Source organism: Anomalospiza imberbis, unplaced genomic scaffold, assembly GCF_031753505.1.
Source record: "Anomalospiza imberbis isolate Cuckoo-Finch-1a 21T00152 unplaced genomic scaffold, ASM3175350v1 scaffold_52, whole genome shotgun sequence".
In the NCBI taxonomy this organism is placed as follows: domain Eukaryota; kingdom Metazoa; phylum Chordata; class Aves; order Passeriformes; family Viduidae; genus Anomalospiza; species Anomalospiza imberbis.
This window is the reverse complement of record NW_027100130.1, coordinates 669,374-687,910: the sequence shown is the minus strand read 5'-3', so window position 1 is coordinate 687,910 and position 18,537 is coordinate 669,374. Positions and strand designations below refer to the sequence as shown.

The 18,537-nt window shown below is 65.5% G+C and overlaps 2 protein-coding genes across 3 annotated transcripts; one reads left to right on the top strand and one right to left on the bottom strand.

The window, feature by feature from the left end:
* Positions 1-209: 209 nt before the first annotated feature.
* Positions 210-8,033, bottom strand: RELA (RELA proto-oncogene, NF-kB subunit). The gene is given in 13 exon segments (XM_068178688.1): positions 210-706; positions 754-786; positions 917-1,003; positions 1,433-1,513; positions 2,158-2,370; positions 3,404-3,508; positions 3,817-3,859; positions 3,862-3,950; positions 4,535-4,626; positions 6,367-6,515; positions 7,160-7,308; positions 7,417-7,467; positions 7,950-8,033. Coding segments are annotated over 13 exon segments (1,584 nt in total). The 5' UTR covers positions 7,960-8,033; the 3' UTR covers positions 210-224.
* Positions 8,034-8,125: 92 nt separating this feature from the next.
* KAT5 (lysine acetyltransferase 5) lies at positions 8,126-18,502 on the top strand. 2 transcript variants are annotated; one of them, XM_068178660.1, is made up of 14 exons: positions 8,126-8,216; positions 8,367-8,433; positions 9,419-9,487; positions 10,133-10,269; positions 11,587-11,754; positions 12,917-12,997; positions 13,557-13,631; positions 14,178-14,426; positions 15,078-15,167; positions 15,247-15,387; positions 15,858-15,951; positions 16,616-16,775; positions 17,322-17,403; positions 18,368-18,502. In XM_068178660.1, the coding sequence occupies exons 1-14, from the start codon at positions 8,208-8,210 to the stop codon at positions 18,500-18,502; spliced, it is 1,557 nt and encodes a 518-aa protein (XP_068034761.1). In that variant the 5' UTR covers positions 8,126-8,207. The 2 variants fall into 2 exon arrangements, with proteins under 2 accessions (XP_068034761.1, XP_068034762.1); XM_068178661.1 differs by lacking the exon at positions 11,587-11,754 and having other exon boundaries at positions 8,127-8,216.
* Positions 18,503-18,537: the final 35 nt, after the last annotated feature.

Here is an 18,537-nt window from a genome sequence, read left to right as displayed (position 1 = left end):
CCAGTCAGCCCCAGCAGCCTCCCAGTAATTCCCAGTAACCCCCAAAAGCCTCCCAGTAACCCCGAAGAGCCTCCCAGTGCATCCCAATAAAGCCTGGACACCTCCCAGTAACTCCCAGTAAAGCCTCAAACCCTTCCCAGTGCCTTCCAGTAGCCCCCCCGAAGCCTCCCAGTGGCCGCCAGGAGCCCCCCGGCCGGCTCCCAGTGGCTCCCAGTGGCTCCCAGTCAGGAGGAGGGGAACTGGCTGAGGAAGGTGCTGAAGTCCAGCTCCCCCAGCGAGGGCAGCGAGTCCTCGGGCCCCCCCAGCCCCCCCAGCTCGGGGCCCCCCCCCAGCTCGGCCCCCAGCCCCATTTCGGGGGGCGCCCCCGGGGGCTGGCTCTGCACCAGGCGGGCGATGGCCTCGGGGTACGACATCAGCATGGGGGGGCCCCCGAAATCCGGGGGGGGCGGGGGCAGCTCGGAAACCGCCCCCCCAAAATCCTGGGGGGGCTCCCCGAAGCTCGGGGGGGGCTCGGGGGGGCCCAGCAGGCGCTGGACCTCGGAGGCGTTGATGGCGTCCAGGGCGGGGAAGGGGGAGTCCCCCCCCCCCAAAAGCGCCCCGAAATCCAGCGGGGGGGCCGCGCCGCCGCCCCCCCCGATTTGGGGGGACCCCTCCTCAAACTGCAGCTGCAGCAGCGCCTCGGCCAAAGGCTCCGCCTCGGGGGGGGCCGGGCCCCCCAGGAGCGCCCCCCGGCCCCCCGAAAGAGAAGGAGGGAGCTGGGGGGGAGGGGAAGGGGTGAGGGAGGGGCTCGACCCCCCCCAATTCCCCCCGTTTTCCCCCCGAAATTGCCCCCAACCCCATTCACCCCTCCCCATTTGCCCCCCCAATTCCCTCCTCGCCCCCCACCCCCCGTTTCCTCCCCAGTCCCCCCACTCACCCGCACTGGGGGGGTTCTGGGGGGCCGGGGGGGGTCTCGAGGGCACCGCGATGCGCCGGGGGGGCCGCGACTCGCTGGATGCCGGAGCTGGGGGGGGCGCAATGGGGGTCCCACTGTCAGGGACCCCCCCCAGGGACCCCAAATCCCCTCTGGATGCCCCCAGGACCCCAAATGATCCCCCTGGGACCCCAAAATCCCCTCCAATACCCCCAAGGGACCCCCATTTCCCCTGGGGACCCCAAAACCTTCTCAGAGTCCCCCCCCAGGGACCCCAAATCCCCTCAGGACCCCCCCCAGGACCCCCCCAGTTCCTCCTCTACACTCCCCCACAGGGACCCCAAGCCCCCCCTGGGTCCCCCAAATCCCCCCAGACCTCCCCCATGGACCCCAAATCTCCCCTCCAGACGCCCCCAGGGGCCCCCAACCCCCCCCAGGGACCCCCAATTTCCCCTTGAGACCCCCCCAGGGACCCCAACAACCCCTCCCAAAGCCCCCCGAAGCCCCCCAAGCCCCCACCGGGCAGGGGGCTGCGCTGGATGAAGGAGCGGAAGGTTTCCCGCGTCCGCTTGCGCTTCTCCTCGATGCACTGCAGGTCCCCTGCACCAGTAACACCAGTTAGCTCCCAGTTAGCTCCCAGTTAGCTCCCAGCTGGGCCCTTCCCTTCCTTGAGACCCCCAGGGATCGCCCCAGTGACCTCTCAGTCACAACCAGTGACCCCCAGTCCCCTCCCAGTCACACCAGTGACCCCCAGTGACCCCCAGTCCCCTCCCAGTCACACCAGTGACCCCCAGTGACCCCCAGTCCCCTCCCAGTCACACCAGTGACCCCCAGTGACCCCCAGTGACCCCCAGTCCCCTCCCAGTCACACCAGTGACCCCCAGTGACCCCCAGTCACTTCCCAGTCACACCAGTGACCCCCAGTGACCTCCCAGCATCCCAGGGTGACAAGAAGGAGCCAAGAAGAACCAGAACGGGACCTGGGAGTGCCCCAAAGGGACCCCGGATCACCCCCAGCCCCACAAAAAGACCCCATAAGCCCCTCACAGACCCCTGCAGACCCCTGCCCAGGCCTACCCTGGTGGGGCAGCCATAGGAATCAATGGGATTCAGGGCCCCGGGAATGTCCCAAAGGGACCCAGGAATGTCCCAAAGGGACCCCGCATCACCCCCAGCCCCACAAAAACACCCCATAAACGCCCGTAGCCCCCCACAGCCCCCCGCAGACCCCTGCCCGGGCCCACCCTGGTGGGGCAGGTATCGGAAGTCCACCGGGGCGCTGCGCTGCCGGTCCGAGGGCCGCTGCAGCTCCATGCGCACGGTGACCGGGGCGCGCAGCGCGGGGTCCCGGAAGGGCGGCGTGCGGAACACGATGGCGACCTGGCGGTGAACGTCGGCCTGCGCGAACGAGCCCTTGGCCTCCCAGCCCTCGGCCGAGAAACGCACCTCGATGTCCTCTGCGGGGACAGGGGCACAATGGGGACACCACAAGGAAACTGCGGGGACACCGCGGGGACGCTGGGGACACCGTGGGGACAGGGAAACTCTGGGGACACCGCGGGGACGCTGGGGACAGAGGCACAATGGGGACACCGCGGGGACACTGCGGGGACACCATGGGGACAGGAACACACTGGGGACACCGCGGGGATGCTGGGGACACCGCAGGGACAGGGGCATGCTGGGGACACCACGGGGACACTGCGGGGACACCACGGGGACAGGGGCATGCTGGGGACACCGCGGCAATGCGGACAGGGCACGGGGATAGGGCATGGGGACAGGGCATGGGGACAGGGACATGGGGACAGGGACATGGGGACAGGGACATGGGGATGGTATGGGAAGAGGGACAGGGCGTACGGACAGGGACGCGGCACGGGGACAGGGACAGGGACAGTGCACGGGGACAGGGACTGGATATGGGGACAGGGACACGGACAGGGCGTGGGGACAAGGACAGGGCGTGGGGACAGGGACACAGATATCCCCAGGTTTGGGGTGTCCCAGGTTCGGGATGTCCCTGATTTTGGGATGTCCCAGGTTCGGGATGTCCTGGTTTTGAGGTGTCCCAGGTTCGGGGCATCCCACGTTTGGGGTGTCCGGGGTTTTGGGGTGTCCCCAGTTTTGGAATGTCCCTGATTTTGGGATATCCCAGCTTTGGGATATCCCTGATTTTTGGGTGTCCCAATTTTGGGGTGTCCCAGGTTCGGGGTGTCCCAGGTTTGGGATGTCCCGGTTTGGAGGTGTCGCGGGTTTCGGGGTGTCCTGGTTTTGGGGTGTCCCGGGTTTCGGAGTGTCCCGGGTTTGGGGTGTCCCGGGTTTTGGGGTGTCCCGGGTTTCGGAGTGTCCTGGGTTTGGGATGTGCCGGTTTGGAGGTGTCCCGGGTTTCGGGGTGTCCTGGTTTTGGGGTGTCCCGGGTTTCGGGGTGTCCTGGTTTTGGGGTGTCCCGGGTTTTGGGGTGTCCCGGGTTTCGGGGCGTCCCCGCACCTTTCTGGACCTTGTCACACAGCAGGAAGATCTCGTCCCCGCCCCGGCAGCTCCCGGAGTTGCGGTTGACGCGGCAGATCCGCAGCTCGGCCGTGCTGGGGGCACCTGGGGACACGGGGACAGCGCGGGGTCACAGCGGGGTAAACACCCGTGTCCCTCAGGTGTCCCTCAGGTGTCCCAGGTGTCCCAGATGTCCCAGGTGTCCCCGGGGGTCCCTCAGGTGTCCCAGGGATGTCCCAGGTGTCCCAGGTGCCCCAGGTGTCCCAGGTGTCCCCGGGGTCCCTCAGGTGTCCCTCAGGTGTCCCAGGTGTCCCAGGTGTCCCAGGTGTCCCAGGTGCCCCAGGTGCCCCAGGTGTCCCCGGGGTCCCTCAGGTGTCCCAGGTGCCGCAGGTGTCCCCGGGGTCCCCACTCACGGTTGTCGTAGATGGGCTGGGGACAGGACGGGGGCGAGGGGGCTGCAGCCCCCCCGGGCCCCTCACCCACACCTGGAAGCAGAGCCTGACCGCGGGCCAGGTCGTACTCGCCCCCCCGCGCTGCTCCGCCGGCACTGCCCAGTACAGACCAGTACAAACCAGTATGGGCGGCACGCACCGCCGCTAACCCACACAAACCAGTATAAACCAGCATAAACCAGTATAGATGCCTCCAGGCACCCCCCCAATGACACCCCCAGGTCGTACCCAACCCCATGCTGCTCCCCTGGCACTGCCCAGTATGGACCAGTACAGCCCAGTACACACCAGTGACGCCCCCAGCACCACCCCCAGTGCGCTCCCAGTAACACCCAGTGCCCACCAGTCCCTCCCAGTAAAAACCAGTGCCTCCCTGTTCCCACAGACTCTTCTCAGCTCCCCCCCAGTGCCCTCCCAGTCACTCCCAGTTCCTTCCCAGTAACTCCCAGTCCCAGCCAGTGCCTTACGGTCTGCTCCATTCCCTCCCAGTCACTCCCAGTCACTCCCAGTTCCCTCCCAGTCCCTCCCAGTTCCCCACCCAGTAACTCCCAGTAACTCCCAGTGCCCTCCCAGTCACTCCCAGTTCCCTCCCAGTAACTCCCAATCCCCTCCCAGTCCCTCCCAGTCCATCCCAATTCCATCCCAGTCCCTCCCCAGTCCCTCCCAGTGCTCCCAGTACCGTTGAAGGGGTTGTTGTTGGTGCGGATCCGCTCGGCCACGGCCGCCTCCAGCTCCCGCTTCTTCACGCACTGAATCCCCAAATTCTGGAAACTGACCCCAAAATATGGGGGGGGGGGGGAGGGGTCAACCTGGATTCCCCCCCGGACACTCCGGGGCAGGGACCCCAGATTTTGGGGGTTCTCAGGACTCCTGGGAGGGTCCTGGATTTTGGGATTCCCCCCCCTTTTTTGTGTGATCCCACCTGCCCTGCAGGGGGGTTCCCCAAGGGTGACCCCATCTGCTTTTCGGGGTTTTGGGGGTGTCCCTGATTTTGGGAGTGTTCCCAATTTGGGGGGGGGAGGGGGTCTCCGATATGGGGGGTGTCCCTTATTTGGGGGGTGGATCCCCAGTTTTGAGGGGGTGTCCCCGGTTTGGGGGGTGTTCCCATTTGGGGGGGATGTCCCAAATCTTGGGGTTGTCTCCCCAGTTTTGTGGGGGGGAATCCCCGATTTTGGGGGGGTGTTCCCGGTTTTGTGGGGCTGTCCCAAATTTTGGGGGGTGTCTCCCCGTTTTGGAGGGGGAGTCCCCGATTTTGGGGGTGTTCCTGGTTTGTGGGCGTGTCCCCGATTTGGGGGGCTGTCCCCAGTTTTTGGGGGGGGATGTCCCCAAATTTTGGGGGTATCTCCCTGTTTTTTGGGGGCAATCCCCGATTTTGGGTGGCTCCCCGTTTTTGGGGGGGTGTCCCCATTTTTGGGGGGTGTCCCCGATTTGGGGGGTGTCCCCATTTTTGGGGGTGTCTCCCCGATTTTGGCAGCTGTCCCCATTTTTGGAGGGGTGTCCCCGTTTCAGGGGTGTCCCCATTTCGGGGGTGTCCCAGTTTCGGGGGTGTCCCCATTTCGGGGGTGTCCCAGTTTTGGGGGTGTCCCTGTTTCGGGGGTGTCCCCGATTCGGGGGTGTCCCCGATTCGGGGGTGTCCCAGTTTCAGGGATGTCCCCATTTCGGGGGTGTCCCAGTTTTGGGGGTGTCCCCGTTTCGGGGGTGTCCCCGATTCGGGGGTGTTCCCGATTCAGGGGTGTCCCCGTTTCGGGGGTGTCCCCAGTTTCAGGGATGTCCCCAGTTTTGGGGGTGTCCCAGTTTCGGGGGTGTCCCCCATTTCAGGGATGTCCCCGTTTTGGGGGTGTCCCCGATTCGGGGGTGTCCCAGTTTCGGGGGTGTCCCCGGTTCTGGGGTGTCCCCAGTTCGGGGGTGTCCCCGGTTCGGGGGTGTCCCCAGTTTCAGGGATGTCCCCAGTTTTGGGGGTGTCCCAGTTTCGGGGGTGTCCCCCATTTCAGGGATGTCCCTGTTTTGGGGGTGTCCCAGTTTCGGGGGTGTCCCCCATTTCAGGGACGTCCCCGTTTTGGGGGTGTCCCCGATTCGGGGGTGTCCCCGTTTCGGGGGTGTCCCAGTTTCGGGGGTGTCCCTGGTTCTGGGGTGTCCCAGTTTCGGGGGTGTCCCTGGTTCTGGGGTGTCCCCGTTTCGGGGGTGTCCCAGTTTCAGGGATGTCCCCATTTCGGGGGTGTCCCCGGTTCTGGGGTGTCCCAGTTTCGGGGGTGTCCCAGTTTCTGGGGTGTCCCCGTTTCGGGGGTGTCCCCAGTTTGGGGGTGTCCCCGTTTCGGGGGTGTCCCAGTTTCGGGGGTGTCCCCGGTTCTGGGGTGTCCCCGTTTCGGGGGTGTCCCCGGTTTGGGGGTGTCCCCGTTTCGGGGGTGTCCCCGTTTCGGGGGTGTCCCAGTTTCTGGGGTGTCCCCGTTTCGGGGGTGTCCCCGTTTTGGGGGTGTCCCCGTTTCGGGGGCGTCCCCGTTTCGGGGGTCCCACCTGTGGATGCTGCGCTCGGGGCACAGCTCGGCCTCGTAGAAGCCGTCCTTGCAGTCCTTGCCCACCAGCTCGTGGGGGTGGGGGCGGTGGGGGGGGTCCTTGGTCACCAGCGACACCCGCACCCGCCCCGGGCCCCGGTAGTTGTTCACCTGCGGGGGACACGCGCTGCTCGGGACTGGTCCGTACTGGTCCGTACTGGTTTGTACTGGTTTGCACTGGGAGGCTCACGGGGATGCAGGGATGGGTCTGGGGGAGGCAGGTGATGAACCCCACCCCCCCCCCCGGGGATGGGGGCACTGGGGGGCACTGGGGGTTCCCGGGCGGTTACTGGTCCATACTGGTCCATACTGGTCCATACTGGTCCATACTGGGGCACTCACGCGGATGGTGGGGTGGGTCTTGGTGCTCTCGGTGCTGTGCTCCCCGGGGATGGGGGCACTGGGGGGGCACTGGGGGGCACTGGGGGGGTCCCGGGTGGTTACTGGTCCATACTGGTTTATACTGGTCCATGCTGGGGCACTCACGCGGATGGTGGGGTGGGTCTTGGTGCTCTCGGTGCTGTGCTCCCCGGGGATGGGGGCACTGGGGGGGCACTGGGGGGGTCCCGGGCGGTTACTGGTCCATACTGGTTTATACTGGTCCATGCTGGGGCACTCACGCGGATGGTGGGGTGGGTCTTGGTGCTCTCGGTGCTGTGCTCCCTGGGGATGGGGGCACTGGGGGGGCACTGGGGGGGCACTGGGGGGGTCCCGGGTGGTTACTGGTCCATACTGGTCTATACTGGGGCACTCACGCGGATGGTGGGGTGGGTCTTGGTGCTCTCGGTGCTGTGCTCCCCGGGGATGCTCCCGGCCGAGCGCCCCTCGCACTTGTAGCGGAACCGCATCCCGCGCTGCTTGGGCTGCTCCAGGATCTCCACGAACGGCGCCGCCCCCCCCGCCTCTGGGGGGGCACGGGGGTCGGGGGTTGGTGGGGGGGGGGTCCCGTCAGCCCCCCTGCTCAGGGGGGGTCCCGGCCCCCCGGGGGCCCTCCCCGGGTGTCCCCACTCACCCTGAGCGCCCCAGTTCTGCAGCAGGAAGGGCAGGAGCTCCGGGGGGGTCACTGGGGGGGCAACGGCGGGGGGTCAATGGGGGCGGGGCCTTCGAGGGGGAGGGGCTTAGGGGAGGGGCTTCGGGGGGAGCGTCGCTATGGGGGGTCACATTAAGGGGAGAGGCCGCATTAGGGGGAGGGGTCACATTGAGGGGGGGTCCTCATTAGGGGGAGGGGCCGCATTAGGGGGGGGTAACATTAATGGGGGTTCTCATTAAGGGGGGGGTCCTCATTAGGGGGAGGGGCCGCATTAGTGGGAGGGGCCGCAATAACGGGGGGGGTCTCTTCACGGCGCTGTCGCAATAAACGGGGGTTACTTTACGGGGCTCGCTTTAAGGGAGGGGTCTCCCCCCAAAACCCCCCAAGGAGCCGCCCCCCCCTCCCTTTTAAACCCGCCCCCCTTAAAGGGCCCGCACCCTCCGCTCACCCCGGAACCCCCGACGTCACTCGGGGCGGAACGGCCCCAAAACACCCCCGGGGGGGTCAGCACTCACCGTCCTCCATGGCGGGGCTCCGGGGGGTCCCGGGGGTCCCGGGGGGCGCGGGAAGGGCGGGGGGGGTCCCCGCTCGCGCCGCCGCTGGCGGAAGCGCCGCGCCCCACGTGACGCGGCTGCCGGGAAGGCCCCGCCCCCCCCGCGGGCGCTCCCGCCAACCGGGGGCGGGGCCGCGCCGTGGGCGGGGCAGAGGCGGAAGAGGCGTGGCCGCGTCCCGGAAGCGCGTCGGGCCGGCCGGAAGCGGAGGCCGGGAGGAGAATGGCGGAGGTGGGGAGCGGGCGGGGGGGGGCAGCGCGGAGGGGGCTCGGGGACCCTCCCGAGGGGTTCCGGGAGCCTCCGGAAGGGTTCGGGGACCCCCCGAACCCCCCGCGGGGGTTTTGGGGCCCCCCCGGCCCTGACGAGGCCCCGCCCCCGCAGGGGGAGGTGTCCGAGGGCTGCCGCCTGCCCGTGCTGCGCCGTAACCAGGACAACGAGGATGAGTGGCGTGAGTGGGGCGGGGCTTAGCGCGGGGGGCAGCCAATCAGGGCTCGGGGGCGGGGGCTGTGGGAGAGGGCGGTAACCGGGTGGGAGGGGCGGGGCCTGTGGAGGGAAAGGGGCGGGGGTTGTGAGGGGGCGGGGTTTGCGCGGAGGGGCGGGGCTCATTCGGGCGTGGTCTGAGGAAGGGGCGGGGCCTGGGCGGGGGGGTGTCGGGGGTCCCAAGGGGGTCTGGGGACATGAGGGGGTCCCGGGGGGGGTCTGGGGTACGTGGGGCGGTTCTGGGGTCCCCGGGGGGGGGGTTGGGGGCCCATGGGGGGGTGTTTGGGGGACCCTGGGGGGTGTTGGGGGCCCATGGGTGGGTTGGGGTCCCTGGGGGGGGTTGGGGGTCCCTGGGGGGTGTTGGGGACCCATGGGTGGGGTTTTGGGGGCCCATCGGTGGGGGTTTGGGGGTCCCTGAGGGGGTTTGGGGATCTCTGGATGGAGTTTTGGGGTCCCTGGGGGGGTTTGAGGATCTCTGGGTGTTTTTTTGGGGCCCATGGAGGGGAGCTTTGGGGTCCTTGGGTGGATTTTTGGGGTCTTTGGGTGGGGTTTCGGTGTCCTTGGGCAGGGGTCGGGTTTGGGGGTCCCTGAGGGCTGCTGGGGGTCCCTGGGAGGGGTTTTGAGGTGCCTGGGGGGGGTTGGGGGGCCCTGGGGGGGGGTTGGCATTCCTGGGTGGGTTTGGGGGTCCCTGGGTAGATTTTTGGGGTCCCTGGGTGGGTGTTGGGGTCCCTGGGTGGGTTTGGGGGTCCCTGGGTGGATTTTTGGGGTCCCTAGGTGGGGTTTTGGGGTCCCTGGATGGGTTTGGGGGTCCCTGGGTGGATTTTGGGGGTTCCTGGGTGGGTGTTGGGGTCCCTGGGTGGATTTTGGGGGTTCCTGGGTGGCTGTTGGGGTCCCTGGGGAGGTTTGGGGGTCCCCAGAAGGGGGTGGGTGGTGACCCCTCCCCTTGGCCGCAGCGCTGGCCGAGATCCTGAGCGTGAAGGACATCAGCGGGAGGAAGCTGTTCTACGTGCACTACATCGACTGTGAGCGGGGACACCGGCACACCGGGACACGGACACGGGGACAGGGGGACACGGACACGGGGACAGGGACACAGGGACACCGGGACACTGGGACACGGACAGGGGGACACGGACACGGGGACACGGACAGGGGGACATGGACAGGGGGACACAAGGCAAGCCCCCCGGGGTCCCCCTGCGGTCCCCAAGGCCGGGCCGGGGACACGCCGAGGTCCTGGGGGGGGCTCCGAGGGGTTTGGGGGGGCAGCACCGCGGTGTCACCCCCGGTGTGTCCCCAAAAGTGTCCCCAAGAACGGCGACAGGGTCACCGAGGGGTCACTGGGGTTTGTGGGTGACGCTGGGGTGGCATTGGGGTGGCGCTGTCACCCCGTGTCCCCAGGATGGGTGGGCACTGGGGTGGACACTGGGGTGGCACTGTCACCCCCTGTGTCCCCAGGGTGGGTGGACACTGGGGTGGACACTGGGGTGGCACTGTCACCCCCTGTGTCCCCAGGGTGGGTGGACACTGGGGTGGACACTGGGGTGGACACTGGGGTGGACATTGGGGTGGCGCTGGCGCTGTCACCCCCTGTGTCCCCGGGGTGGGTGGGCACACGGGGGCGGGCCAGCCCCGGTGCCACCACGGCGTGTCCCCGCTGTCCCCAGTCAACAAGCGCCTGGACGAGTGGGTGACCCACGACCGGCTGGACCTCAAGAGGGTCCAGGTGCCCCGCAAGGAGGCCAAGACCCCCACCAAGAACGGCCTGCCTGGCTCCCGGCCCGGCTCCCCCGACAGGGACCCGGTGAGGGACACGGGGGGGACACGGGGAGGGACACGGGGACACGGGGATGGGACACAGGGACCTGGTGAGGGGCATGGGGGGGGACACAGGGACGCGGGGGGACACCTGGGGAGATGGGAGGGACACGGGGACACTTGGGGACACGGGGGGGACACCGGGGGAGATGGGAGGGACACGGGGACACGGGGGGGACACAGGGAGGGGACACGGGGACTCGGTGAGGGGCATGGGGGGTACATGGGGGGACACGGAGGGGGGACACTGGGGACACGTGGGGACACGAGGAGGGGACGGGGGACACCGGGGGAAAGGGGACTGGGGGAAATGGGTGACAAGGAGCACCAGGAGGTTGGGTGACATCGAGGGGACACTGGAGAGACAGAAGGCACTGGGGACAGGGGACATCGAGGGGACAGGAGAGCAGGTGGGGCTGAGGAGGGGGGTGAGGGCAGGGGGTGGCCCTGGGGGGTGGGACAGGGACAGAGTTTGGGGACAGCAGGGACAAGGCGCACACGTGAGGGACACCAGGGGACAGTTTGGGGACACCCAGAGCAGGTGACAGTGCAAGGACAGGGACAGCCTCGGGGACTGAACACTGAGGGGACACATGGGGGGACACAGAGGACAGGAGCCAGCCTGGGGACAGGGACAGGGGACACTCGGAGCCGTTGGGGACAGACCTGGAGTCCCCAAACCCCCTTGGGGGAGACACTCATCCCCCACGGCAGGGACATCCCCTGGGGACACCCCTCGGGGGGTGGTGACATCCCCAGGACCCACCCAGGGGCCACCCCGGACCCTGGGGACATCCCCAGCCCCTTTAGGGGACCCTGGGGACATCTCCAACCCCTTTAAGGGACCCTGGGGACACCCTCGACCCCTTGGGGACACTTGCAACTCCTTTAGGAGACCTTGGGGACATCCCCATTCCCTCTCTGGGGACCTTGGGGACATCCTCAACTCCTTGGGGACATCTGTGACCCCTTGGGGATATCCCCAACCCCTCTAAGGGGACCTTGGGGACATTTCCAACCCCTCTAAGGGACCCTGGGGACATCCCTGACCCCTCGGGGACACCCCTGACCCCTCTAAGGGGACCCTGGGGACACCCCTGACCCCTCAGGGACACCCCTGACCCCTCTAAGGGGACCCTGGGGACACCCCTGACCCCTCGAGGCCACCCCCGTCCCCTTTAGGAGCCCTTGGTGGCCCCCTGTCCCCGGGGAGGGGCCCCGGGGGGTGGTGGGAGGGTCCCCGAGCCGCGGTGGCTTCGTCCCCTCCGTGTCCCCCTAAACCCTCCTCTTCCTCCCGGCGCAGAGGAAGAGCCTGGAGCTGGCGCTGCCGGTGGCCCCCGCCAGCGGGAAGAGTTTGCCGGGGCCACCGGGGCCAGCGGCGGGGCCGGCGGGGCCAGCGGGGCCGGGGCCCATCACGCTCCGCTTGCACCTGCCCAAGGAGAGCGAGGCCGAGCCCCCCCAGCGCCCCACGGTAACCCCCGATGGCCCCGGGGTCCCCAAGGGTCCCCAAATGTCCCCAGGGTCCCCAAATGTCCCCAATGTCCCCAAATGTCCCCAAGGGTCCCCAAATGTCCCCAGTGTCCCCAAACGTCCCCAGTGTCCCCAAATGTCCCCAAATGTCCCCAAGGGTCCCCAATGTCCCCAAATGTCCCCAGGGTTCCCAAATGTCCCCAGGGTTCCCAAATGTCCCCAGGGTCCCCAATGTCCCCAGACGATCCCAGGGTCCCCAAATGTCCCCAGTGTCCCCAAATGTCCCCAAATGTCCCCAAATGTCCCCAATGTCCCCAAATGTCCCCAGACGATCCCAGGGTCCCCAAATGTCCCCAGTGTCCCCAAATGTCCCCAAGGGTCCCCAATGTCCCCAAATGTCCCCAGGGTCCCCAGGGTCCCCAAATGTCCCCAATGTCCCCAATGTCCCCACTGTCCCCAGACGATCCCAGGGTCCCCAAATGTCCCCAGTGTCCCCAAATGTCCCCAAATGTCCCCAAATGTCCCCAATGTCCCCAAATGTCCCCAGGGTCCCCAGCTGGCCCCGGAAGTGGCCCCTGGCAGGTCCCGGTTTTGTCACCCGTGGTGTCCCCAGGGGCTCCCTGTCCCCAGGGGTCACGGTCACCCTGTCCCTGTCCCCACAGCCGGGTGTCCCCTGAGCCTCCCCTTCCCCGGGCGTACTGGGATCACTGGGAGGGACTGGGATGGACTGGGATAGACTGGGATGGACTGGGATGGGACTGGGATGGACTGGGATGGGACTGGGATGGACTGGGATGGGACTGGGAGGGGCTGGGATGGACTGGGATGGGACTGGGATGGACTGGGATGGACTGGGATGGACTGGGATGGACTGGGATGGGACTGGGAGGGGCTGGGATGGACTGGGATGGGACTGGGATGGACTGGGATGGACTGGGATGGGACTGGGATGGACTGGGATGGGACTGGGATGGACTGGGATGGGACTGGGAGGGACTGGAATGGACTGGGATGGACTGGGAGGGACTGGGATGGGACTGGGATGGGACTGGGAGGGACTGGAATGGACTGGGATGGACTGGGAGGGACTGGGATGGACTGGGATGGACTGAACGGGGAGGGACTGGTTTGAACTGGTTTGAACTGGTTTGAACTGGTCGCAGAAGCGCAAGGTCGAGGTGGTGTCACCGGCCACGCCCATCCCCGCCCCCACCGAGACCTCGCAGGCCTCCGTCTTCCCCCAGGTGAGCCCAGTAACACCAGTATGGGCCAGTAACCACACCAGTATGGGCCAGTAACCACACCAGTATGGGCCAGTAACACCAGTATGGGCCAGTAACCACACCAGTATGGGCCAGTAACCACACCAGTGTTGGCCAGTAACACCAGTATGGGTCAGTAACCACACCAGTATGGGCCAGTAACAGCAGTATGGGCCAGTAACCACACCAGTATGGGCCAGTAACCACACCAGTGTTGGCCAGTAACACCAGTATGGGCCAGTAACCACACCAGTATGGGCCAGTAACACCAGTATGGGCCAGTAACACCAGTATGGGCCAGTAACCACACCAGTATGGGCCAGTAACACCAGTATGGGCCAGTAACCACACCAGTATGGGCCAGGAACCACACCAGTATGGGCCAGGCCCGGGTGGGTTTTGGGGTGTCTGGGTGGGTTTTGGGGTGATTGTCGGGTGTTTTGGGGTGAATTTGGGTGTTTTGGGGTGAATTTGGGGGTTTTGGGGTGAATTTGGGGGGTTTTTGGGGGGTTCCAGGTGTGACCCCCCCCTCTCCCCACAGAACGGCTCCGCGCGCCGGGCGGTGGCGGCTCAGCCGGGCCGGAAGAGGAAATCGGCCTGCCTGGGGACAGATGAGGTGGGGACACCTGGGGACACCGCGGGGGGAGGGGCTGCCCCGCCCCGGGGGCTGCCGGGGGGGAGGGGAGGAGGGAAACGGGCTCTGGGGCTGGGGAAACTGAGGCAGGGGAGGGGAAAATGGCCTGGGAATGAGGAAAAACCAGCTGGAAATGGGGAAACTGAGGCAGGAACAGGGAGAAACCAGCTGGAAATGGGGAAACTGAGGCAGGAACAGGGAGAAACCAGCTGGAAATGGGGAAACTGAGGCAGGAACAGGGAGAAACCAGCTGGAAATGGGGAAACTGAGGCAGGAACAGACAAAAACCAGCAGGAAATGGGGAAACTGAGGCACAGACAGACAAAAAAACAGCTGGAAATGGGGAAACTGAGGCAGGAACAGGGAGAAACCAGCTGGAAATGGGGAAACTGAGGCAGGAACAGGGAGAAAAACAGCTGGAAATGGGGAAACTGAGGCAGGAACAGGGAGAAACCAGCTGGAAATGGGGAACCCGAGGGCAGGGCAGGGAGCCCCCCGGGCCCTGACCCCGCCGTCCCCCGGCGCCAGGACTCGCAGGACTCCTCGGACGGGGCCCCCTCGGCGCCGCGGATGACCGGGAGCCTGGTGTCGGACCGCAGCCACGACGACATCGTCACCCGCATGAAGAACATCGAGTGCATCGAGCTGGGCCGGCACCGCCTCAAGCCCTGGTACTTCTCGCCGTACCCGCAGGAGCTCACGGGGCTCCCGGTGCTCTACCTCTGCGAGTTCTGCCTCAAGTACGGGCACAGCCTGCGCTGCCTGCAGCGGCACCTGGTACGGGCTGCGGGGCTGGGGGATCTGGGGGAGTTTTAGGGGGCTGGGGGGCATCTGGGGGAGTTTTTGGGGGGTTTGGGGGGGATCTGGGGGAGTTTTAGGGGGTTTGGGGGAGTTTTAGGGGGGCTTGGGGGGGATTTGGGGGAGTTTTAGGGGGTTTGGGGGAGTTTTAGGGGGGATTTGGGGAGATTTGGGGAAGTTTTAGGAGGACTTGGGGGGCTTTTAGGCGGGTTTAGGGGAGTTTTAGGGGGATTCGGGGGGTTTGGGGGGATTTGGGGTTTTTTAAGGGGTTTGGGGGAGTTTCAAGGGGATTTGGAGAGACGGGGCAAGGCTGTACCCAGGAGTCTCTGATTTGGGGCATTCCCAGAGGAATTTGAGGAGATTTTGGGGGGTTTCAAGGGGATTTGAGGGAGTTTTAGGGGGATTTAGGGGAGTTTTGAGGGGATTTGGGGAGGTTTTTAGAGAGTGTGGGGGAATTTTAGGGGGCTTTGGGGGAGTTTTGAGGGATTTGGACACCCCCTTACCCCAAATGTCCTCCCCCTAAATTTTTCCCTCTCTCTCCATTTCTTCTCCCCAATTTCCTTTTCTGTCCCCCTCTTCCCTCCTCATCTTCCCCTTCCACCCCCCAAAACCCCCCAAAACCCTCCCCAGACCAAGTGTGACCTGCGGCACCCCCCTGGCAACGAGATTTACCGCAAGGGCACCATCTCCTTCTTCGAGATTGACGGCCGCAAGAACAAGGTGAGGGGGCTCTGGGGGGGATCCTGGGGGGTTCTCCCCCATCCTGCACCCCGCTGACCCCCCCGGGACCCCTCCCCAGAGCTATTCTCAGAACCTTTGCCTGCTGGCCAAGTGCTTCCTGGACCACAAGACGCTTTACTACGACACCGACCCCTTCCTCTTCTACGTCATGACCGAGTACGACTGCAAAGGTTTCCACATCGTGGGCTACTTCTCCAAGGTGGGGGGCTTGGGGGTCTGGAGGGGATTTGGGAGGGTCTGGAGAGGATTTGGGAGGGACTGGGGGGAATTTGTGGGGTCTGGAGGGGATTTGGGGGGGGTCTGGGAGAAATTTAGGGGGACTTGGGAGGGAACTGGGGAGTCTGGGAGGGATTTGGGGCAGATTTGAAGGGGTCTGGGGGAGATTTGGGGAAATGGAGGGGATTTGGGGGGGATTTGAGGGGGTTTGGGGGGGATTTGGGGGGGTCTGGAGGAGATTTGGGGGAGATTTGGGGCCTTTGGAGGGAGTGGATGGGAGCCCTGAGGGCTGAAGGGTGGGGAAGGAGGAAAGAGGGGATTTGGGGAGTCTTGGAGGGGTCCTGGAAGGGAAAAAAAGGAGTTTGGGGATTCCTGAGGGATTTTGGGAGCTCCATGGGAGATTTTGGGGTGATCCCAGGGGGTTTTGGGGTCCGATCCTGGGGTTTCCTGCAGGAGAAGGAGTCGACCGAGGATTACAACGTGGCCTGCATCCTGACCCTGCCCCCGTACCAGCGCCGCGGCTACGGCAAGCTGCTCATCGAGTTCAGTCAGTGCCCCCAGCCCCCCGAACCCTGGCACCCCCAAACCCAGCCCAAAGCCAGCCCAAACCCTGGCACCCCCAAATCCCACCCCTAACCTCTGTCCCTCACCTGTCCTTACCTGTCCCTCACCTGTCCCACCTATCCCTCACCTGTCCTCACCTGTCCTTACCTGTCCCCCGTCCCTCACCTGTCCCACTTGTCCTTACCTGTCCCACCTGTCCCTCACCTGTCCCACCTGTCCTTACCTGTCTTTACCTGTCCCACCTGTCCCTCACCTGTCCCACCTGTCCTTACCTGTCTTTACCTGTCCCACCTGTCCCTCACCTGTCCCACCTGTCCCTCACCTGTCCCACCTGTCCCTCACCTATCCTTACCTGTCCTCACCTGTCCCTCACCTGTCCTCACCTGTCCCTCACGTGTCCCTCACCTGTCCTTACCTGTCCTCACCTGTCCCTCACCTGTCCTTACCCGTCCCCCGTCCCTCACCTGTCCCACCTGTCCCTCACCTGTCCCTCACCTGTCCTTACCCGTCCCCCGTCCCTCACCTGTCCCACATGTCCCTCACCTGTCCCACCTGTCCCTCACATGTCCCTCATGTGTCCCTCACCTCTCCTTACCTGTCCCTCACCTGTCCCTCACCTGTCCCTCACCTGTCCTCACCTGTGCCAGGTTACGAGCTCTCCAAGGTGGAGGGGAAGACGGGCACACCTGAGAAGCCGCTCTCGGACCTGGGGCTGCTCTCGTACCGCAGTTACTGGTCCCAGACCATCCTCGAGATCCTCATGGGGCTCAAGGCCGAGGCCGGGGAGCGGCCCCAGATCACCATCAAGTGAGCCACGCCCCCTTCCGGGGCCACGCCCCCTTCCCATGACCACGCCCCTTTCACGCAGCCACACCCCTTCCCAAAGCTCCGCCCAACACAGCGATAGCCAAGATGGGCAGCTCACCCAGGCCACGCCCCTTCGTGCAGCCACGCCCCCTGTCCTGAGGCTCCACCCCTTCTCAAAGCTCCGCCCAACACAGCAATACCCAATATGGGCGGCTCACACAAGCCACGCCCACTTGCAGAAGACACACCCGTTTGGGCCACACCCCCACAATGATCCACCCCCTCTCTGAAACCCCGCCCAGCACAGGAGGTGTGGCAGCTCCAGGCCACGCCCACCCTGTCAAAAGCCACGCCCAAGTCTCCACCCCATCTGCCAATCAGTGCTTAGCATTAATGAACAGCTGTGCCAGGCCACGCCCTCAATTCCCTTTAACCACGCCCACACAGTGCAGGCTCCGCCCCCTCGTTGTCCCAACCTCAGGGGGCTCTGGGGGGGTCCTGGGGGGGTCTGGGGGTGCAGCCCCCCCTCACTTCGCCCTCCCCCAGTGAGATCAGCGAGATCACGAGCATCAAGAAGGAGGACGTCATCTCCACCCTGCAGTACCTGAACCTCATCAACTACTACAAGGTGCGGCCCCGCACACCTGGGGGGGCCCGCACACCTGGGGGGCCCCGCACACCTGGGGGGGCCATAAAATATTTCCCTGTGTCCCCCTTTGGACACCTGGGTGCCACACACAAATTTGTGCACACCTGTACGGGGTCAGTACACCCTGACACACCTGTGCACACCTGTACGGGGTCAGTACACCCTGACACACCTGTGCACACCTGTCCCACCTGTGCACACCTGTCCCACCTGTGCACACCTATCCTGTCTCACCTGTCCCACGTCCAGGGCCAGCGCATCCTGACACACCTGTGCACACCTGTACGGGGCCAGTACACCCTGACACACCTGTGCACACCTGTACAGGGTCAGTACACCCTGACACACCTGTGCACACCTGTCGCACCTGTATGGGGTCAGTACACCCTGACACACCTTTACACACCTGTGCACACCTGTCCCACCTGTGCACACCTATCCTGTCTCACCTGTCCCATGTCCAGGGCCAGCGCATCCTGACACACCTGTGCACACCTGTACGGGGCCAGTACACCCTGACACACCTGTGCACACTTGTCGCACCTGTATGGGGACAGTACATCCTGACACAGCTTTACACACCTGTGCACACCTGTCCCACCGGGAGGGTCCGTACACCCTGACACACCTGTGCACACCGGTGCACACCTGTACGGGGTCCGTACACCCTGACACACCTGTGCACACCTGTGCACACCTGTCCCACCGGGAGGGTCAGTACACCCTGACACACCTTTACACACCGGTGCACACCTGTACGGGGTCCGTACACCCTGACACACCTGTGCACACCTGTACAGGGTCAGTACACCCCGTCTCACCTCTGCACACCTGTCACAACTGTATGGGGTCAGTACATCCTGACACACCTTTACACACCTGTGCACACCTGTACGGGGTCCGTACACCCTGACACACCTGTGCACACCTGTGCCACCTGCAGGGCCAGTACATCCTGACGCTCTCCGAGGACATCGTGGAGGGCCACGAGCGCGCCATGCTGAAGCGGCTGCTGCGCATCGACGCCAAGTGCCTGCACTTCACCCCCAAGGACTGGAGCAAGCGCGGCAAGTGGTGAGGCCACGCCCCGGCCACGCCCCGCCAGGCCACGCC